This window comes from Pteronotus mesoamericanus, unplaced genomic scaffold (genome assembly GCF_021234165.1).
Source record: "Pteronotus mesoamericanus isolate MK-2021 breed Mesoamerican mustached bat unplaced genomic scaffold, CSHL_Meso_final contig_24, whole genome shotgun sequence".
In the NCBI taxonomy this organism is placed as follows: Eukaryota; Metazoa; Chordata; class Mammalia; order Chiroptera; family Mormoopidae; genus Pteronotus; species Pteronotus mesoamericanus.
The window spans coordinates 26,272,944-26,296,740 of record NW_026555100.1 but is presented as its reverse complement, the minus strand read 5'-3'; the positions used below and the strand labels follow the sequence as shown (position 1 = coordinate 26,296,740).

Below are 23,797 nucleotides of genomic sequence, written 5' to 3'. Positions count from 1 at the left end.
ATTTGAAAGCTATATATTTGAACATTTACGAATAACAATGGATTTTTTTTTTAAAGCAAATTTACAGTAGAAAGTGAGAGACACCCTGGGTGAGATATCATCTGTCATTTATTCAGTCACAGATAATTACTAAGAGCTCCTTAGGGATACAACGATGGAGTCATTTTCCTCAATGGTGACTACAGTATAGTGGGGGGAGATGGACAAGCTAATAATATTATCTAACTTTTTCATAGTACCTATGATGTGCTGGACACTTCAAAGGTGTATATTTATTTCGTCATTGTAACAACTAAGTAATGTTCTATTATTATCCCCCATTGTAGAGTTAAAACTGATAGAGTCAGGAAGGTGAGTGTAGGGAGCAGGGAGTCCTAATCTAGAACTTAGGGTCAGGGAAGATTTCTCTAAATATAAGAGACTGAAGTGGAGATGTGAGTGAGGATTGAGTTTGAACCCAGTTGAGTTTGCCTGTTGGGTGAAGAGATTTTCAGGCAACGGAAACAGCAGATGCAAAGGGACAATCATTTGAGGAATAGAAAGGCTGCTTTGTAGAGGGAGCACAAGGAGCCCAAAATAAGGCAAGAAAGGTAGGAAGGGGCCAGGTCACCTAGGCTTTTTTTTTTCTGCCTTCAAATATAAGGTTAGGCAGGCGGATAATTAGGAGATTTGGGGCTTAGTCCTAGCTTTGCTCTTTTTTTATTTAAAAAAATATTTTATTTACTTATTTTTAGAGAGAGGGGAAGGGAGGGGGAGAGAGAGGGAGAGAAACATGGCCCACAACCCAGGAATGTGCCCTGAATGGAAATCAACCAGATCTTTCCGTTCACAAGCGGGCACTCATTCCAATGAGCTGCACCAGCCAGGGCTGGCTTTGCTCCTAATAACCTCAGCCATCTCTCTGTGGCTCAGTTTCCTTATCTGAGGGGAAAAAAACCCAAAACTGAGTGGATGGACTCTCAAGTGGGCACTGGTTCTAAATATCTGATTCTAACTAGGTAAGGCTGGGCTGGAAGGCCATCGCCAAATCTGATCGGCAGTCCCTAGCTGCTGCTGAATGCACGGAGGTCTCTGACTCCTCCGTAGATGAAGTACAAATGATGGAGAGCGTCATGCACAATAAATCACACAATAAATATGGATGTATGTATGGTTTGCTTCCCTTGTTTGAAATGAAGGGAGAACCAATAACAATGTAATAAGAATGATGACCTCTTTTGAGCTTTTACCATGTGACAGATTGTAGCAGGTACTTTTAGGTAGATTCAAAAGGTGAGGCCTCAGTGATTACACAATTTAGGGAAGGTCCTTACCACCCAAATTTGTCCTGCCTATTGAACTCACCCGGTCCTGTTTTGTGTGGCCAGGTGTGTTAACTTGAGCAGTGACTTTCTCTGGGTTTGCTCAGTGGCTAAGTTGAAATTTGAACCCAGTTTTGACTCCACAGTTTACGGAGTTCACTACCATTCGATGCTGAAATAGCATGACATTGTCTATTAAAGTCCTTTCTGGATGAGGGAAGTGCTTTTTATAGTTGGGACTGCTTCTGTTTACTTGGTCTCTTCCAGCACTTGTTAATTCTGCCTACAGCTGTGTCCTTCACTGTCCTTACACTGTATTCCTAGGTTTCCTCTCTGCAAAAGACAACTCCACGAGACCACATGGTGCTTGTGTTTGTGCCAGCAAAGAAATTTCACTCCTCTCCCTCTCCAAATCAGTCTAGCCTTCTAAAAATAATCGTTCTCCTCCCTCCCCTCAGGGCTGAGTAGTTTAGTCACTTAACCAAACACAGGCACACTCACAAAGGTTTCAGGGTGGGAACAACGTGAATGACCTTGCAAAGGTATCTGGCCCACCAGGGACAAGATTAACAAACCTGAAAGCTCTACAGATATCTAACGTCTTCCTCCTGCATTCCTCCGGAAGCTTCCTGCTCCTCTCTCGCCCGCCTCGCCCAGTCTCCCCTCGGCTTCCTCGGCTATACAAAGCCCAACCCGCCCATCTCTCTGCAAACCCAGAGAACTTCAGTCCCCATGTTGAAAGTCGTCGGCGGCGGTGGCGGGCAGGACTGGGCATGCTCAGTAGCGGGGACAGGTCTGGGAAGCGAGGAAGCCGCGTTTGAAGTCGCGCGGCTCAGGGATCCGGGGGAGGCGGGTTGCGGGGGCCCCGGTTGGGGGTGCGCGGAGATCCCAGATTCCGCGCCCGGGGCGGGCATGCTTAAGGCCGGTGTCGGGGGGACCGCGTGCGGGGGCCAGGACGCGGAGGAGCTGGGGGAGCCGGTGGGAGGAGGGGAGGAGCGCTCAGCTCGCCATCCCCCGGCGCCGGCTCTGCGGCTGCTGAATCGGAAGCCGCAGGGAGGATCCGGGGAAATAAAGACGTCCGAGAATGACCTCCAGCGAGGCCGTCTGAGGCGGGGCCCGCGCGCTGTCCCACCAGGCTCCGGCATGGGTGACTACGGTGGACAGGCAGAGCGCTCGGCCCCGCACACCCCGGGGACCCCCCCGGGCGCTGGCGCTGCTGCGGTGAACGGGCTGCTGCACAACGGCTTCCACCCGCCGCCCGTCCAGCAGCCGCGCCCCCGCAGCCGGGGCTCTACCGGCGGCGGCGGCGACGCCGCGCCCCCGCGCCTACCGCTTCTGCCGGAGCTCAAGCCGCAGCCGCCGCCCCCTCAGCACGACTCCCCGGCCAAGAAATGCCGCCTCCGGAGGAGGATGGACTCCGGAAAGAAGAACAGGCCGCGTAAGTCCCCTGGGAGGGGAGCGCCGGCTAGAGGCAGGCGCAGCGCGCGGGGCCAGGCACCCCGGGCGGCGGGGCGCGCCCGGTGCGCCTCAGCGCCCACCGCCAGGGGAACAGGTCGGCGGTCGCGTCCGGAACTAGTTTTTTTCCCCCGAGGGATTCTAAGTAGTAAAGCTCGCAGCCGGAGCCTGAGCTTTGCCTGTTTGCATCTGTAGAATGGGCCGATTGGACACGGAGCCTGAGCTGCTACTTAGGTCGATGCTCTATAGAAGGCAAAGGCACTGTCGGGCTTTGTAGTTTGTCGATGGATGGAAAAATGCACGCGTGTGAACATTTGATGGGGTACGGGAGTAAGGATAGAGCTGGAGGGAATGTCGGAACTCCCTTTTCCCTCCTCATAGCTTGTCTTTCTGGGGTTGGCGCTCCGGCAGCCAGCTTGTCCTTTGAATCGTAGAGTAGCCGTCAGAACCTTGGGTCTATTGGCGAGCGCAAGATCTGGAGGCGTGGAGTTTGACAACCCTCCAAATCACAGCCTATAAAACGCTGTTACTTCACAGCCAATGAAAGGACCTGTTGGGCCAGACACACCCACTGATACCATGTGGGCCGGAACTCTGTGGGCCAATGAGGATTGGAGGTGGATTTTTTTTTTTTTCCTCCGGGAGTGGAGAGGTAGAGTTGAGGTTTCTAGTGGTAATGAAACCTGAAATGCATTATTTCACAATCTAAAGTTTGTATATGTAATGTTACTTTGTAGAGCACCTTCCCAGCAGGGCGTTCTGGAATATAAGTTTGTAGGTCGCGTTTAGAACTAGTTTTTCCTATCTGAACCGATCCTCATCCAACTAGTTGCCTCTTTCTGGGTGTCTTTAATGAAGCTTAAAAATGGCAAAAAACAAAGTAAGTAGAATGCATGCTAATAAATGATTGCATTAAAACATGCACCTTTTGCATATAGGTTATTGTTTGATATAGGGAACTTTGCTAGATAAGTTTGGGATGTGCCTGTAAAAGCTTAGTATTTAGCAAACAACTTTAGTTTCTTCTGTGTCTGTTTATCAATTTGGACTCAGCTTTTCTGCATTCAGTTAAAGTCTTTGAGACTTTGGAAAGTATTTTAACCTGATTGGAATGTGGTGACTGATACTGTGTTCTGTAGGTCTGAAATGTTTAGGTTGAATGTTAAGATCTTGCCTTGAACTTTGAAGCCACACGGCAGATTTGGATATGGTTCTAGGGAAGACATCTAGCACCTGAATTTATCTTTACTTTTGTTTTTGAGATTTTTTAAAAGAAAAATGACTTTATTTATGCACTTAATGTTGTTACTTACGATTTATTAACCTGTTTTACTTATTTTGAAACCACATTTCACTCTTCTGGTCTACATTAACAAATTGTACAAGAGTTTGCAATGTAAATAGCTGAAATACAATGAAAGAACTGTATTGAATTTTTGTTTAGTATTGCTAGCTTGAATGGTCTGTGTTTAATTGAGGGTATAACACATCTTAAGATAATTTATGAGGAATTGAAAATACACTCTTGATAATGGCTTGGAGGCAGAGTAAAAATAACCTTGAGCCTTAACTTATGCCTGCAAATCCACAGGAATCATTATTTTAGAATATAAGAAAATATAACTTTATGCCTCTGTGCTCTGTGTCAGAAAGTGGTTTGTATTTTTTACAAAAATACAAATGTTATTTTAAGTTTAGTAATAGCACCTGATACTTACTTACTTACAAACTTTTTAAAAGGATTCATCAAAATTGACTTCTCATTAGATTCCGGCTTGACACACAGAAGTTATTCTGTAAATACCAGCTGTCTTTACCATACAGAACACCATCAACTATTAATCCATAGAACAAGACAGTTGAGCTGGCAGAGACAACCTCAGACTGACTTTCTAAGTTTAAAAAAAAAAAGGCCTAGAATAAGAAAGACCAAAAAGTTTTGTTTGATTAGCTGTAACACTCCTAGTCTCATAATTACTTTATTTTACCCTCCCCCCTCAACTGAATAACACAGAAATACACCAAAAAAAAGCAGGAAAAAGTGCCCATAGTCCTGTCACTCAGAAAACAGCTTAAAATGTGCCATAAAGGTAGTACTAAAATGACATTTTGATTACATTTTTATTTTAAAAATTTTAGCACAAGCATTTTCTTATAGTATTAAAATATCATTTTTAATGATTGCATTGTTTTCTCAATATCCTCTTATATGAATATACCATAATTTACTTACCCTGTCACAGAGCTTTGGGCTGCATTGGGTCTCTATGTCATTACTAGTGCTGCAGCACCACCTTTGTACATGACTCTATCTATCCCGTGTGATTTTCAAGGAAATTGATAAATACATGCATACTTTTTGGAGGAGGAACAGAAATGGCACAAAGTAGTATATAGATGTTGCCTTGAAATCCTGGATATTTTAGACCCCAACGTCACTGTTTGATAAGCACACTGGAGGAGAGAGGAGGAATACGTAAAGAAGATCATTGTTTGAGTTGCTGAACACTGTGCTAACAGGAGGGAAAATATTTTAGCATGTTGACAACGGTGGAGGATAGGAGCTGCCTTCCTCCTCTGTGTTGAAACAGGCAGGAATAAGTACTGGATTAGTGCATTGGCCCTCTGGGAAGGGAAGATCTGACTTCTCAGGTCATTCAGATAGAACACTAGCAAAAAATAGGTGAGAGTTCATTATGCACATAACACACTCAAGGGTGCAAACAGAATTAACCCAAATCCGTCACCAGTTTTAGCGAGCCACCAATGTGTAGGTACCAAGGCTTCAGTTTTCTAAATCTAGGGATATTTAGCTTTGGCACTTGGGTTTTCTACCTCTGAAGCCTTCAGAGTACCTCTGAATCAGGCTAATTAGAAAAAACAAAATACATAGGTAGCATTTTTTGGTTGAATCTGCACTGAGTGTGGATACATGTGCATTTTTAAAAATATATATAATCAGCACTTCTAGATGGATGAGAAGCATTGCAAGTTTAAGAACAAAAGACCAAAATGGAAAGGAAGAGCACACTCAGAGTCAAAGTGGTTAAGCCAGGTATCAGGATCTGGTAGACACATGAACACCGCTTTTCCTCAAAAGATCAGTAAGTGGATTTCAACATTAATATAAAGCATATTTTGTTTGGCATAGTAACCAAAGAAGGAAAGAGTGCTGTTAATTTTTAACATGTGGGACATTAAACCAGCCAATAAAGCAAAATCCATCGTGAGTTTGAAGACAGAATTAGTAGGGAAACACAAGAATATTGGTTTTAATTGAAAGGTTTTTGCGGGGGCGGTGTGTGTGTGAGAGAGAGATAGTGTACCTTTTAACTGTGTGTGTGTATTTTAATACCAGCCAATTAACATGAAAATAAAAATAAATCAAGGTTTGACTTTTGTTGTATTTGATTACATGTGCTTTAGCTTTAATATGTAAGTCAGTATTCACATTGGGATGACAATATTCGGAATCAGGTATCAAAACTGTTCAATGTACTCAACATGGTACACAGAATTTCTAAGTAGACTCTTTCTCTATATAGTGCAGGTGTCGAGCTTGGTATCTCATTACTGACAATTTATGACATTTTTTAGATGCTTAGGGTTGGCTAATTGTGTGTGTTTATGTGTGCATTTCTCCTTGGAAATACATTTGAAAGAAGCAGATGGTTCAGAGTTGAGGGAACATTAGTTTTAAAGGCAGTTACAAAATGATTGGACTTCTACAGATTTATTTATTTGTATTAATTTATTTATTTTTATACAATTATAAAAATATGCTATTACAGTTGTTCCCACTTTTTCTCCCTTTACCCACCTCCACCCAGCCACCCTCCACCCTCCCTAAGTCAGTCACCACATTGTTGTCCCTGTCTATGGGTTTTACATAAATGTTCTTTGATAAATCTTTACCATGTTTCCTCCCATCTGCCCCCTTCCTTTCTGGCAGCTGTCAGTCTGTTTCATGTATCTAATCTTCTGTTACTATTCTGTTGGTTTATTGTGTTCATTAGATTCCACATGTAAGTGCTGTTTGTCTTTCACTGACTGGCTTAATTCACTTAGCATAATATTCTCCACGTCCATCCATGCTGTTACAAAATGTAAGTTTCTTTTTTATTGCTTCATAGTATTCCATTATGTAAATGTTTTGTACCACAGCTTTTTTATCTACTTGTCTATTCCTGGGCACTTAGGCTGTTTCCAAATCTTGGCTATTGTAAATAGCACTGCTATAAACATATATTTTTTGGGGGGGGTCCTTAGGATATGTTCCCAGAAGTGGAATATCAAGGTAGAAAGGGAGTTGCATTTTTAATTTTTTAAGAATACTCCACATTGTTTTCCATAGTGGCTGCACCAGCCTGCATTCCTATCTATAGTGCATGAGGGTTCCCTTTTTTCCACATCCTCACCAACACTTGTTTGTTGGTTTATTGATGGTAGCCATTTTGACAGGTATAAGTGATATCTCATTGAAGTTTTAACTTACATTTCTCTGATGATCAGTGATGTTGAGCATTTTTTCACATGTCTGTGGGTCCTCTGCATGTTCTCTTTGGAGAAGTGTCTATTCAAGTCTTTTGCCCATTTCTTAATTGGGTTGTTTGTCTTCCTGGTGTTGAGTTGTATTAGTTCTTTGTATATTTTGGGATTAAACCCTTACCAGATGTGTCATTGGCGAAAATGTTCTCTCGTACAGTGGGTTTCCTATTTGTCTTGTTCATGATTTCTTTAACTGTGCAGAAGCTTTTAAATTTGATATAGTCCCATTTGCTTATTTTCTCCTTTATTTCCAGGGACTTAGGAGGTATATCAGCAAAAATACTGCTATGTGGAATAGCTGAGACTTCACTGCCTGTGTTTTCTTTTAGGATTTTTATATTTTCATGACTTACATTGAAGTCTTTTATCCACTTTGAGTTTATTTTTGTGTATGGTGTACGTTGGTGGCCTAGTTGCATCTTTTTTGTGTGTACTAGCCCAGTTTTCTCAACACCATTTATTGAAGAGACTGTCTTTTGCTCCACTGTATGTTCTTACTACCTTTGTCAACTATCAATTGATCATACAGGCGTGGGCTTATTCCTGGGCTCTCTGTTCTATTCCATTGATCTGTGTGTCTGTTCTTATTGCCAATACCATGCTGTTTTTATTACAGTGTCCTTATAGTAGAGTTACATATCAGGAGCGATACCCCTAGCTTCTTCTTTTTGCAAGATTGCTGAGGCTATTTGGCGTCTTTTTTGGTTCCATATAAATTTTTGGAATATTTGTTGTAGTTCTATGAAATATGCAGTTATTGCTTTGGGCAGAATGGACATTTTAATAATGTTAATTCTTCCTATCCATGAACACAGTATATGCTTCTACTTATTTGTATCTTCTTCAGTTTTTTTTCAGTGGCCTATAGTTTTCCAAGTACAGGCCTTTCATCTTCTTGGTTAACTTTATTCCTAGGTACCATATTATGATTACTTTTTGGTTGCACAAGTAAATGAAATTCTTCTTAGTTCCTCTTTCTGATAGCTCATTATTGGTGTATAAAAATGCCATCAATTTCTGGGTATTAATTTTGCACCCTCTACATATTTCTTTGTAGTTTGGAAAGAGAATGGAAAACTTAAGACAATAGTGGGTACCTACAGTAGTCACTTTGCTTGATTGAGTAATTGGACTAGCTATTATTGGGCAACAGTCATGTGCCTATTGTTCTGTCTGTGTCTGTACAAAAGCATGAAATTACCACCCTACTCTGCATTTGACAGATGGCGAAAGGGAGGCTCAGAGGAGTGAAGGCTCAGAGAAGTGAAGCAACCTGCCCTAAACCTGTAGTCATTGAATGGCAGGGTCAAAATACAAACCCAAGTCTGACTCCATTGCCAGCTAGCTGACATTCTTTCCTGCCACAGTGAGACTAGGATGTATTTATGTTGGGAGAAAGAAGTATGTTCTGTAAAACTTTCAGAAAAGATATGTGTGTGCGATTTTCACACCTTTGGCAAAAAGCTCACTTATGTGTTTGTGGAAGTAACAGTAGCATCAGACACTCCTAGCACCCTGTGAGATAGGTATTGCTGTAGATTGAATGTGTGTGTCCCCTCAGAACCGATATATTGACAGCTTAACCCCAAGGTGTTGGTGTTAAGAGGTAGGGCCTTTAGGAGGTGCTTATTAGGTCATGATGTTTGAGCCCTTGTGACTGGGATTAGTGCCCTTATAAAAGAGACCCCGGGAGCTAACCAGCCTCTTCTGCCAAGTGAGATCGCGGCAAGACCACGTCAGCTGGCCATCTAGGAAGCCGGCCCTAGTAGGACAGCAAATCTGTCAGCACCTTATTTTGGATTCCAGAACTGTGAGAAAAATTTCTGTTGCTTATAAGCTACCCAGTGTATGGTATTCCTGTAAAAGCAGTCCGAATGGAGTAAGTCAGGTACTATCATGACCCTCCTCTACAGGTGAAGAAACTGAGGGAGGCTCAAGTACTTGGGGTAAAACCATCTAAATTCAGATTTTGACTCTGTTGGGCCACAGGGTTCTAGTGGTTTCCTGGCAATGGTGGGCAATTTCTGGAGTGGAGTCACCAGACCTATATTCAGGTCCTCATTCTACTAATTATTAACATTGTGAGATTCTTAACTTCTTAGAAGCTTTCTTTTTTTTTTTATTTTTTATTTTAAAGATCTTATTTATTTATTTGTAGAAAGAGGGGAAGGAGAAAGAGAGGGAGAAACATCAATATGTGGTTGCCTCTCGAGCGCCCCCTACTGGGGACCTGGCCTGCAACCCAGGCAGGTGCCCTGACTGGGAATCAAACCGGCAACCCTTTGGTTCACAGGTCAGCGCTCATTCCATTGAGCCACGGCAGCCAGGGCAGAAGCTTGCTTTCTTGACTGGAGCTAAATGGTGCCTGTGTAGAAATGTAGAAAACATCAAGTGTATAATAGAATGCCTGGACCCTGGTAAGTGCATAATAAAGGATATTTTACTATTAATACTAGCTACTATTAATAAAGGGCATCTATTATTAATGTTATTGCTGTTAGGCACAGATGTATGTATGTCTGTATTTTAGAGAGAGAGAGAAAAGGAAAGAGAAACATCAATTTGTTTCACTTATCTATGCATTCATTGATTGATTCTTTTATGTACCCTGACCAGGGATCGAACCTGCAACCTTGGTGTATGGCAACAATGCTCTAACCAACTAAACTACCTGACCAGGGTGCTATAGAGGCTTTTAAAACTTTTTTAAATCTCAGGATTTCCATGAACTCATATTGTTCCAACTGTGAACCTTTTTGGGACTGGGTTTCAGCGTATCCTCCAACTTGAGCTGACATCACCGGAACGGAATCTCCCCTAATTCCCTCTGACATTTCTAGAAGGACATCTGACCTGTGTCACAAGTCTTGACCTCATTGTCACTTTCATAGATTGCGCCATTACGATGGCTGAGGCTGAGTACAGCCAGCCTACCCTGCATGAGAGTGATGTTGGCAACTTTGTAACAAGAAAGTATAATTTACATTACTGCTAATCTAGTGTCAGGAGAAAGTTCCTTTTAAAAACGGGATCATCTTCCTTTGATCTGTACTGTTTGATATCTTGAGGGAGGCCTTGAGTGAGGTAGATATGCAAAAAGGAGAAAAGGATTAGAAAAGGGAGCACTTTTCCTTTATAAAAGCTGAATGAATTGAACAGGGCTTCAGAATTCAAAATAGCTGCATCCAGTTCTTGGACCTGAGTTTTAAACCACAGCCTAGCATACTTCGTGGCAGATGAGGACACGGATATTTTGGGCCACCTGTTGCCTTCAAGACCAGCATATGAACCTCTGGTATTCCTGGCCTTGACCCTATGCTGAATATGAGGCCACAGGAACTTTAGATAGCATCTCAGGACAGTCTGGACCTTCGCGAACATCTGTGACCTGTGGCCATCCTGGGCAGTGCTGGTTACTAGGAATCCTTTGAGGCGTCTGGACAAATGACTTATGTCCAGCTTGAGGTCAGTGGTCCAGGAGTGAAAGAGGTTGGGGTGGACTTAGTTAACCTCAAGCTTGATATGTGTAAGCAGTGTGGTGAGACTTCCAGCAAAGCATGAGCACCCAGTAAATGTTAGCTATTGCTATGGTGGTGGTGTTAGGTGTCCTTTTATCAAGTCAAAATCTGCCTCCCCGTAACTTTCACCCTGTGTTCCTTGACAATACAGTATACCTAATGTTTTCTACATGACAGCTCATTAGATATTTAAAGACAGTTGTTTCGTCTTGACTTTTCCATGGGGTCCTACTCTCTGAAGAACCGAGACCCAAGCCCTGACTTGCCAGACCTCATCACCCATGAGATTCGGTGCGGGTTGTGTTGGGTCACTAGAAAGTATTGAAGTGCAGACTGCAGGATGGCTTCTTGGGGTTTTCATAAAGGGATCAGGTCAGTGTTGACCTGGGTGGCCTTGAACACTGAGATTTAATAATCCCTATGGGTTCCACGGCAGCAAACCACGTTTTGTTCCTTTGGGCCAGGCCCCTGGCTAAATTTTGGATGACACACTGAGTTGATGTGGTTCTAAGCTGGAGTGCAGCCTACAGTGGTTACTTGGCTTGATTTTATTCAAATGCTATCTATGATGGTTCCATAAGTCACTCTACTGTGGGTATTTGAGTCAGAGACTTGAACATAGTTGAGAACGTTACTATTTATACTTCCTCAGCTGCCTATGTTTGATGAAGAGATGCTATACATTCAGAGGAAGGAAGGCACTGTCAGTTGGGCCAAGGGAATGTCATATCTTCCTACCTTTTAAGGAAGATTCTTACTATGAGGAAGTGGCCCAAATGTGATTTTATTCTGTGGGGTGACCACATAGTATTTCATCAACACTTTTAAAAGAATGGTAACCCGGGTAGTATGTAGGTGTTGGCTCCTGCAGGCTCTGGGAGCTGGTTGTATGCATTACTTCCCAAGTCTGCATTCAGTGTCCTCGTGTTTGTAGCTTCAATTGGCCATAGTGGGTGCGTGAATGCTATGAAAATTGGCAAATGCTGACTTTCAGAGGGTTTTCTTTTCAGAGAGCCAGTTGTTAAACATTTACCGGTACACCACTGACTGGGATTCAGGTCACATGTCACCCAGAGAAAAGTCCCAGAGAGCATCAGTAATACAAACTGAATTATTTAAGCATTTGAGGCAGAGAAGGGGAGGAAAGGTCAACGTGTCCTCTCCTACCTAAGTGGGACAATGCCAGAAGACAAGTTGGATGAGGGAGCCTCGTTCTCAGGAAAAGACGGTGTTCCCTAAATATTTGAGGGCCCGCTATGGTGTAAAGGTAGACTTTAAATCACATTATCTGCCCCCCTCTCTCCCTCTTCAGTTCCCACCTCAGATGTAGTTCGGCTCAGTGCTGAATTGCCCAATAAGTAGAACAAGCAGGAGTGAGTCAGTGTACCAGCAATGCAGCCGGGACAAAGGAAAAGAGAAGAAAAGGCTATGCTACATGTCTTCATGATATATATATGTGTATATACGTGCAGCAAAGTATTAATCACAGGAAAAGCAGAACTTTGGGTTTCTTTATCCTTATCTCATGATTCATTTTTTATTTGGTAAAAGGTGAAAGATTTATTTGATCTGAAGAGAAACCAGAGTATCACTATTGTTATTTTGAATGACTTGAATTATTTTCAAGTTCATTTATTACTTATGGATTGGGAAGCACCAACATTTTTTTTTTCCTTTCAGTAGGTGTAAATCTGGCCCCAGTTGAGACCTGGCACCTTTCTAATGTATGCGTTGCTGCTGAAATGGCAGGGTGGAGTTGCCAGAATACCTTCATTTCATGTTTCTGGTTAGGACAGGCAAGTTGAAATTTGCCCCCAGCCAAGAGGGGAAGGAGCTTGGTAGGTTTGCTTCCCTAAATAGGATCTGTTAGGCAAAGGAACTCCCCCTTCATACCCATTGGCATTTAATTCCAAAGGAAAACTCGTTGTGCTCCATCCGACCTCTTACTGTCCTGAATGAATAACCAGAGAGTATTGAAATTTAAAAACAATCTTTTAATTTAGGAAAATTTCAAAAGTTACAAAAACCGGAATGTAGAATATAACTAACTGGTAGTTACTCATCACTCAGCTTCTATCATTATCGGCTCATGTTGAATCTTATTTTATCTATTTATTACACAGGACCCTTCTCTTCCCAAACTAATGATGTTGAAGCAAATCTCAGATATCATATCATTTCAGTGGTAAATGTTTTCATATGTGTTCCTAAAAGAATTCTTCTAAAGAACATAACCGTAACCTGTTACTTGATGAAAAAGTGAACACTGTACTGTATCCAGTTGAGAGATTCTAGTATTTCATGATGCACAATTAGATAATAAATTCAGTTATGTAAACACAGTTCATAGTATTACGTTCTGTTTGTTGATAAATGTCGATGATAACCTGATACTGTGTTGTGTCTGAGGATTCATTTTTTTGTCAATACCTGTTACCATTTTGCTTATGATCAGTTTTTAACCATTTCTTCATGGTCTGAGATTTGAAGCCTCATTCTTGGAATTGTATAGTCTTGTGCCAAAAAAAGGTACTTTGGGATCACCCCCAAAGCACTGGGCTAGAAGTGATTAGTATCCCCTCTGTAGTTTTTGTTTTGAGATTGAGAGATTAGGAATAATATGAAAAGAATCCTGCTCCTCTCCACTCCTCAAAAGTCCTTAGTGTGAAAAAGAAACCATTAGTGTGAGCAGGCAAGCGAACACCCAGGGCTGCCTGGGTGCAGGCCTGGGAGTCTGGCAGTGCTGGATCCGGGTGGAACCTGGAACAGAGACAAAGACCAGAATCTATTTAGGATCACTCTTGTTTGTCACGCATCCTTGGGGATCAAACCCATTAAATAAACATCAGTGAATTCGTACCTGTGGAGCTGCCAGAGCTGGTTGACTTGTATTCGTTTCGTGACTTTTTCAATTTTATGCAAAGTGGGCTTCACATGCATTTTATACACCCCTGCCTTCTTTGACAGAATAATGACTATCATTTTCTAATAAAATAGGGACATCACTAATACCAGTTTTTATACCAGATGGTATAAGTAAGGGTGTACAAAATGTTCAGTTTGCTCTTTTGTTTTCTGTCAATGGGTATTTGTTATGCATCAGCTCTGTACACGGTGGAACTTTCAAGGAGTCCAAATAATCCATTCAAAATTCTTTTTTAAAAATATGTTTGTCTATTTAAAAGCTATAATTAAAAAGCATGTAGGAGACCACCTAACTCACATTAGGGTGGGCTCCTTAACCTCTCTGAGTCTCAGTTTCTTGATCTGTAAAATGGGCACAACATTAGTACTTGCCTGCCTCATTAGAATATGAGAATTAAATTAAATATTTCATAGAAATGTCTTAGCACAGCACCTGGCATACAGTAAGCCCTTAATGGTAGTTGGTACATTGTCACTCCTGGGTTAACTCATTATTTATAGACATTGGAATAAGCTTCTGAATTCTTATAAACAGACCATTTATTGGTGAGTTTGTAGTGCTTCATAAAGTCTTTTAAAAAGTTTCACCTGTGCATGTAGGTCCACTAAATTTCACAAGGCAGCACACCACTTCGGCTCATGTGTACCAAACTTGATTAATTTTTAGGCTAAGTGTAGGGATTTATTTGCTTGGCAAATGTTCTCAGTCTGGCTTGGGTCAGTTACGTAATAACAAGTAAATGGGTAACCTGTCAAGTCCTGGTACTGCTGTTCTCAGAATTTTAACACTTGTAAGGGTTAGATGCTTTTTGTTTGATTTTTATATCTACTATAAGCAAAGCAAGGAGTTGTTAGATATTTTTAGTATTCAGCTTTTGTGAAACATTTTCAGCATATCTTTTCAAGCTACTGAATCAGTTTTGATTCAAGAAATCCCTGAGATTGCAGGGAAGGCTGTTTGAAAAACAGGATTTGTACCTCCTCTCTGTGAAGCAGGCTTTCCCCCATATTGTGTAATCCAAACAAAGTGGGTGCTGAAGTTCACGAAACCACAGCTGTCATTTGTAAGTGACAGTTTTCGAGTCCCTTTGTTCATCAGAACAGCATCGTTCTCACTGACTTTACATTAAATGTGATTTTTTTTTTTTTTGGTAAAATAAGCCAATGTAAATAAGATGTTGCTTTTTATCTCTTTCATATGTAAAGTCCACAGTTAAGATGTAATAGAACACAAAATTTCCAGTGCTAAAGAGTTTGAAAATCTCACGTTAATGATACAGGAAGGACATACGCCCCCAAACTAAATGGTGCCAGATAAAAAAAAATTTTTAATGCATATTTATACTTTTACGTTTTAATCTCTTTTCCCAATTAGATATTACATCTAGCTGTGCCTTTGATGAAGGTTGTTATAGCAAAAAAACAAACAAAAAAAAACCCCAACTATTTCTTACTAATTACAGTGATCATCACTCCTGGCAGCTTGTCACTAATAACCCAGAAAGCAGTTGAGAACCCGAAAGGAAGTAAACACCTTTGAGCAACCAAAATCAGTGTTGGAAAATAGGTAAAATTGGATCTACTCATGCATTTTACGCTTGGAATACTTCCTGTACTCTCTCTGAGTCTCTATTCTTATCAAACTCACAGTTTAACAGGCTTGGTTTTTCTGGTTTCTCTGCATTCCTTGCAGGTTTAGGATAGGCGTACTGCGGTAACACCAACAGCAGCAAGAAATGAACAGTTAGTCCAATAGCAGGATATAGAAAGCTATAATAAAGACAAAAGAATACCTCAACCATAGCAACCTGGGAAGCACAGGTTTATGTGGTTTTTGAGAACATCAGCATGGTAGGCACAATAACTGATTCTTATATGACCCCAAGTCATCAGAAAGAGCTAAAATTTTCTTTAAGAATATGGGAAAGTGGATCATACATTTTAGAAAGATTTCCTTCAAAAACTACTATAATTTTGCATATACATATTTTTTAAAGACTTTATTTTTAGAGAGAGGGGAGGGAAGGGAAAAAGAGGGAGAGAACATGGATGTGAGAGAGAAACCTCGATCGTTGTTTCTGGTTGGGGTGCCTCTCACAGGCGCCCCAGCCAGAAGACCGAACCCACAGCTGGTGACCTTCTGCTTCGCAGGTCGACACCCAACCAATTGAGCTGCACCAGTCAGGGCTGCATTTATATTTTAAATGTTATCTCTGAAAACCAGAGCCCTGTATATGTATAAAATCTGCTTTATTGAGATACAACATTTAAAATATTCACTTCAATGGTTTTTAGCATATTGAGTGCAACCATCACCACAATTTTATTTCAATTAATTTATTTTTAATTATGATTGATATACACTGTTGTATTAGTTTTAGGTGTTCCACGTAGTGATTCAACATTTATGTGACTTACAAAGTGAGCTCCACCCTAAATCTAGCAACTGCCCATCGCCATACATAGTTAGTGCAATGCTGGCTCCGTTCCCTAAACTGTACCTTACATATTTAGGACACTTTGGCATCCCCCAAAAAGCTCATTAGCAGCCACTCCCTCGTTCCCCCTAGTCCAACTCCAGGCAGTCATTCATCTTTCTGTCTCAATAGATTTACCTATTGTGGACATCTCATATAAATGGAATTATATAATATGTGGTCATTTGTGGTTGGCTCCTTTCACTTAGTTTGGTGTTTTCAGTGTTCATTCATGTATGTGTTTCAGTATTTTGTTCCTATTTATTTCCCAGTAATATTTCATTGATGGAGATAGCACATGTTATCCGTTCATTCATTAGCTGGTGGTCATTTGGGTTGCTTCCACTTTTTGGCTGTTAGGCGTAATGCTTCCATGGACACTTGCATACAAGTTTTTGTGTAGACATACGTGTTTATTTCTCTCGGGTATATACCTAAGAGTGGACTTAACTAGATAGCAAACTAACTTAGTTTAACATGCAGAACTGCCAGACTGTTTCCCAGTGACTGCACTATTTTTCATGCCTACGACTGGTGTGTGAAGTTTCCAGTTTCTCCATGTCCTCACCTACACTTGTTTTCCGTTTTTTTTTAGATCATAGCCATCCTGCTGGGTTTGAAGTGGTATCTCATTGTGGTTTTGATGTGCATTTCCCTAGAAGAGCTCTTACATCCCTCCAACACTAACATCCTGTGATTTTGAACTTTCTTCAGGTTTGACTGTCATCTCCAGTTTAATTATAATGTCCTTGGATGGAGGGGGTAGCCTGCATAGAGCTGCTGTTTCATAAATATTAAAGGATTGTTTTAATTAAGTAGTGTCTGGTACCAGGGCAATGTGAATTTCACTCAGCAGACTTTTCACTCCTTTCTGGACTTACTGATTAACAGTAAGCCTTTGCAGACTAGACTGTAAGGCCAAGTTCATTGCCACCTCTCAACTCTGCCACAGTACCTCCCACTGTCTAGGAACAAAATAAATACCTGCTCAATGGATCGGTGGATGAAAAAGCACATAGTTGTTCTCAGATTACTTGACGAGGTTACTTCTGACCTCTTTATTTCAGCCTGCACGCAGGCGAGCAGTTGGCGCGTCTTTCCTCGGTCCCCACTCAGCTCAGTTTTAGAGATTTGCCAGACATTCGCTGTCAAGGTAAAATAAATGAACAAACCTTGTTGTTCTGCCTGGCGGTGCCGCCTAGCAGTGCTGTTCTCCCCAAAGCCTCTTTAATTAACCATTCCCTGGTGTTAAATTGTCAGGAGCATCCCTGAAGTAAGGAAGCATGCTCTGGTGGCTTGTCAAGACAGAAAGCTAAACCTCCTGGTGGTTTAAACTGGGATTTGTTTAACAAGTAATGAGATTACCATCCTGGGCCGCAGTGCAGGGTGTTGGGTTGCTGGAGGAGCCGTTCTGGGTTGGAGTTGTGATCGGCTCTGGTGGCTGCCATAGTCACAGTAGAGATAGTCACACAGGTGCACTCGTGTCTCTTGGCATATCGCTGCATAGTCAAATCTATGGAATCTTCTTTTTCGTCCAGGGACTTTATCTCTGCTGAAGAAGGTGGTGTAATTAGAGGTGAGGACAACAGGGAAGGTTGACATCCACCTTCCCTTGCCTCTAGATTTGGCAGGACTGGCTGCTTCTTGGTGGGGAATAGAGATGATGGCCAGAGGTGTCTGTAATTGTGTTTTCCTCCCATCTCCTCAGCCTGAGAACATAGCCTTGAAATGGGAAACAAATTTCATGTGCCTTCCACTTCCCCTTATTAAGACCTGGAGCAGAAACTTAGGGCTTGACTGTAGGGATGATGGGGAGACGATGAGCTCGGCAGTCACTAGAGTGACCCCCTCTTTCTACTCTTGATTTCTCTTGTAAGGGTGGCAGGGAGACCTCCGAGGACCTTGGGAAAGAAACTGCACTTCACTGAGCCGCTCAGGGACTTGAGGAAGAGAATCATGGAAATGTATTTTTAACCTCATGGATTTGACATTTTGGATTCCCTTATCTCTAGCTCCATCTTGCCCCTGCTTCCTCGTGGTGCAGGTCTAAGAATGTCTCCCTGGAAAAGAATTTTTTTTCCCTCTCAAATCTTAATCTTAAAAAACGGGGGAAAAATGTAACATAGCTTTTATGTTGGGTTTTCTGTCTGTATCATGGTCAATCACATGGTTTTCAAATCGAAGAATGTCTGTCTACTTGACCTAAATACATGAGTACTGTTGCCAGAGCTAACTACTACTACTACTTCTTCTTCATTTTTATCCTCCTTCTCCTTCTTAAATTAATTTGAGAGAGAGAGAGTAAGGGAGAGAGAGATGGAGAGAGAAAGATCATTGGTTTGTTCTTTCACTTATATATTAATTCATTGGTTGATTCTTATATGTGCCTTGACTGAGGATTGAACCCACAACCTTGACATATCAGGATGGTGCTCTAACTAACTGAGCTAGCCAGCCAGGACCAGAGCTCACTTCTTTATGCAGGAATGCCTAGTTACCTTTCAAGTGGGAGCCCCTGGGAGAGAGGAGCACAATTACAAAATTTAATTATATGTGGAATGTCTCTACAGTGATAGCCATGGGGTTTAGTCATGGATAGATAATAACTGTATCATCCATCCAAAAGGTGTACTTAAAATTTGAAAATCACCTGCAGCACTCATGTAATAAATTGCCCATAAGTACTTTCATTAACAAGCAATTAGATGTGTTGAAGGCACTCATGGGAATAGGAACGTCACCAGGTCATTTCCATGCCTTGTCCTCGGCTGCCAGCCTGAGTCCCTCGAAGTCACAATCAAGGGCAGCTCACTCAAACTCCAGTTTCTCACTTGTAAGTTGTGGTCCACCTCCTTAAAGTATTCATTTGGATTCAGCCAGAACAGTGGTTTTGAGCACCACCAGAGAGAATTACAGACCCCTCGTTGAAAACGTATTCTCCAGTCCCACTGCATCAGAATCTGCAGGCAATGGTCTGGTGGTCTGGTTTTTATGATGAGGCAAATTTGAGACGTACCGTGTGGATATAGCTAGTCGTTTTCAACATAAATATAATCAAGTTCTTGACTTTAAAATTTAGTTGCACTAAATACTAAAATCAAAATTGCTTTAAGGAACTTCAGTTGTAAACCAACCATGGAGATCCAGTTCAGATTGCAAATGCAAAGTAGACTCTGGTATGGTATCCTGTTGGTTCTCACCTGGGCTGCGTGTGAAGCAGCGTGTGAAACAGGCCAGCTTTCATGGACCCCCTTCCTCCATAAAAAACAAATAAAAATTTTACCTTACTACTGTGTTGGTATAAAGATTACTGTATTGGTATGATATATAGTACATTTTTTTTTTTTTACCTGAAAGTTTATAGGTTTTCTTCTGATTTTACAAGAAACTAAAATATTTTCATGAGCGTTAAAAAAATACCACATGCCCTTGGCACTGAGCCAAGTGTGCCTCACAGATAATTTGGGCGTGGCAACAGTGGTGGAATCCAGGCTTCAGTTCTGGTGGCTGATGTGACATTTCTTGCCTCAGCAGTCCTGAAAGCAATCCTCACTCTTATCTTTTTCCCTCTGGAATATGAGAACATGATCAGCCCTTTTGTTCACACCCTTGTGTGGGTGAGAGGGAGAAAATTGATCAGAATCTAAGGCTGTGTCAGCAGGAGAAGGGCTATTGTCACGCCGGGGTGTGTGGCCTTTCTCACAGTGATCCTTTCCTGAATACATACCTCTGTCCCTTTAAGTGTGTTTTGAAATACCAAGTTTAACATAAGGGTTTTACCTGACAGTAGTGTATGTAGGTGGGTAAATCAAGGCCCTTCCTACCCTAAATTCCTACCTAAGAGAGACTGGTGGTGTGAGCCACCGAACTAGCCAAACAACTCAGATCTTGGGTGTCAGGCTTTCTCTCTCTCTCTCTTTCTCCAACTTACATATTATTTACTTGATTGAAAACCTTCTGATGGTATGTATGATGTTTTATATAGTTGATCTCAGCTTTGTTTATACTGACTTCAGTGAGTTGTATATGGGTTTTCTATACTCAAGACTCTGCTCAATTACGGCTGTTATCATTAATTTGTTTTCCTTCAGGATCAAGGTGGGTACTTTTTAAATCTTGTTTTTAATTCCTGCTCTGGCACTTTTTTTTTTGGATTCTTAGTTTTGCGTAATATCCCTACAGTGGAACCAGCAGCCTAAAGTCATTGAGATAAGGCCTCCCCGACCCCCAGCATCACATGATCTTCTAATTCGGCCTTCCTCTTCCCAGCACTGCTGCGGGACTGGGACTGCTGGGACGGCTGGGACGGGCCCAGCCTTCAGCCCCGCCCTGCCCTTCCCCTCATCCAGGAGGGCTTGAGTCTAAAGGCTAACAGGCTTGATACTGGTAGGGTATTCAGGAGAAGGGAAGGAACGTTGGAGGTGGGGAACGCAAGCACGGTCTTTTCCATGGCCAGAGCCAGAAATCAGCTATCTGCCTGTTGAAGCCAAGTTAAGACAATTTTTTAGTTTGCATCATTACAAAGAAATTTTTGATGGAGGGTTCTAAAATAGCTCTGATTATGAAGATTAAATGTATTGATTGTAAAAAATTGGAAAGCATCATGAGAAAATTCAGCAGAAGAAGAAAAAGTCACCCTAATTCATGATCCAGAGACAGCTGTTAACATTTTGGCCCAAGTTTCTCATGTGTGGTTTTTGTTTGTTTGTTTTTTGCAAATAGCTATTTAATATGTACACAAAATTGTAATCATATGAAGTATACCATTTAATCGCTTGACCTTTTCACTTAATCATACATAGTGAACATTCTCCCATCATTAAATGCCATCCTGCAAAATGGATAGTCAGTTATTTAACCAGCCCTTTATTTTTGGAAAATAAATGAGTTTTCTCATTGTTGGTAAACCTTCGGTGATTTTTAAGGTAAATTTTTGAATGCATGCATAATTATTTACTCAGTGTAAAGTGGAACTAATGTATCAAAGTGTGTAGCAATCTGGAGCTTTTTAATATATATTTTCAAATAGCCCCATGGACAGATTCCAGCAGTTTACATTCCTGTCAGTACTCTGTAAGTGCTTGTGTCCTTGTACCCTTGCCAACACTGGGTATTGCCATGTGACTAAAATTCAAACTAAAGAAATCTGGTATGCATTAATTTGAAAGAAACTGTGACTCACGTTTCTCTGCCCAGAGTATTTAATGTTTAGCAGATTGCTCTGCGTGCAATAATTATGGCTTTTTTTTACAGCGTTACAGAAACCCTTTTATTAAATTTTACATTTACCGCTTTTTTTCAAGGTCCTTAAATAGTTCTTAGGTTTTAACTCTTATTTTTATGCTGTTAAAAATATGGTTCTAAAGGGCTTTGTGTATATGTATTTAGGATGACAGACTAGACAGAACTTTAGTGATCAGTTAGTTCACCTGTCTTGCAGCTTAATTAGTGGCTCAAGAAAGAAACCCACAATCCCTGTACCTGTTGGGATGTTCTCAGTTGCACTTGACAAACAACTCAACTCCAACTAGCCTTGCAAGATGGGGGCTGTATTGTCTCATGACACTGAAAATGGACTCTGATGTTACCTAGCGTGACTGACCTTGGACAATTTCTTTCTCTTTCTAAGCCTTACTTTGTCTGTAAACAGAGTGTGGGACTCTACTGAAGGTCCATTCCAGTTCTTAAATGTTTCTATGAATATATTAGCAAAGAATTACATTATACTATCAACCAAATTTAGACATAGTGAGGGGAAGGCTAGCCCTCAGAGAGCAAGTTTTTAAAGAAGTACAATTCCGTTACACACCTGCATCAAATTTAAGAAAGTTTTTTCATCTTTTTAAAAACATGTACAGGTTCTTAGGCTAGTGTAAAAATATCTCCAAAGTGCTTTAAAAGTCTTTTTTTCAGTTGGTTACACAATCCTCAGACATCTTTTCCACCTATTACTTTGCTTAACAAATCTATTCACAAGTAGTGGGAAAGGAAATTCAGTCCTGCCACTTTCTATTCACAGCACATTATTATGACAACAAATTCCAGCTTGGTGGAATCTTGAGAGATGGATCTATTACACTTTCTGTGATGGCAGCTTGTTGGTGAGTCACATCTGTGCCCAAAGGAGCTAATCTTGAGTACTCAGTGCCTAATTTACATACAGGGAGAAATATTAGTTCTAGGGGACTTAGCCTCACCAAGAAAACCTTGAAACTTTGGCTGGTTGTCTAAGAGGAGGTAGATTTTTTAACGTCAGACTCCATTAGCTCTTTAAAATTGTTTCTTTGACTGTGGTGGTTGCTCCCCGCCTCCCCTCATTTTTGCTATTTGGAGCTCACTCTGTAACCTTTGAAATTCACAGCAGGAGGCATAAGTCCCCTCAGAGACTATTCTAGTGTTCTGAAAAGGTCTTTAAGAAACAGGCTTTGTTTTAAAGCCATGGACTACCAATAAAATTTTTTATTATTTTCACCACAATATTTGGAATATGGATTCATTTCACACTTTTAACTACTACCAGATTGCCAGCCTTGGATTATGTTTAGAGAAATTTTTAGACAGAAATAAATGCAGTAGGACGTCCATATCTTTTTATTAGCACTCAGCTACCACGTGTTTAGCAGCGATACTGGCAGTCCCTGGGTCTCATGCTGCAGGAGCCGAGGGGGTTTTAGGGAAAACACCGGCCAATGATTTTGATGGAGGGTATGTTAGTCAGGATCACCCTGCAGTGACAAATAACCTCCAAATGTTGGTGGCTTAAAATAACACAGGTTTATTTCTCATTCACACTATAAGTCCATTGAGGGGTGGCTAGGGGCTCCATTGTGGCTCGTCTTCATTCTGTGACCCAAATGATGAAGCAGTCCTTATTTTGAATTTTGCTGGTCATGGGAACAGAGAAAGAGTTCTGAAGGAGCTCACATGAGCCCTAAGTGCTCTTGCCTGGAGGTGACAGGCACCGTTTCCATTCACAACTCATTGGCCAGATTAGGAACACTGTTCATCTCTATTATAAAATGGCCAGGAGTTACAGCCTGACCCCATGGGCCTGAAGGAAGATAACCAGAAACATTTGGCCAGCAGCACTAGTGACCAGATAATTGGCCTGCTCTCCCAGGTGCAGGTGAGATACAGCCATCCCCTCCCCAAAGGAAACAACCCTGAGGTTCTACCCAATCACAGCATCTGCATGATACACAGTAGGCTCGAAGTTAAGGGATGATGCAAATTCATTTTGACATCGACTCTTGATCTAGAAACTTCTGAAGGACAAGAGGCAAGTTACCCACTGTTCACCACCCCCATACATTGTATATTATTATATAATGGTGAAACAAAGATTGGAAAACCCAATATACACTCCTATTTAGAAAGGGGTGTGAGAAGGACCTTAGTCATTCTAAATTTGAAGTGTTTCTGAAATCTTCAGGGCGTACTGCCTTGTAGGTGGAGAATATTCCATTGGGGTCCTGATTCTCCTCTCTGCAGGGCTTTCCCACTGTATTGGCGTTTTCAGCCCTTGGCTTTTCCCAGTAGCCTCTTTGATCACTTGATCACATCTTAAGTGTGT

The 23,797-nt window shown here is 41.4% G+C and overlaps 1 protein-coding gene across 4 annotated transcripts in view; it reads left to right on the top strand.

Moving 5' to 3' along the window:
* Positions 1–1,763: 1,763 nt before the first annotated feature.
* PANK1 (pantothenate kinase 1) overlaps positions 1,764–23,797 on the top strand; it is a 51,503-nt gene continuing 29,469 nt past the window's right edge. The window contains exon 1 of one of the 4 annotated variants that reach the window (XM_054572825.1): positions 1,764–2,739. In XM_054572825.1, coding sequence (XP_054428800.1) covers positions 2,034–2,739 — 706 coding nt within the window. In that variant the 5' untranslated portion in view covers positions 1,764–2,033. The other 3 variants (XM_054572828.1, XM_054572827.1, XM_054572826.1) reach the window with 3 other exon arrangements.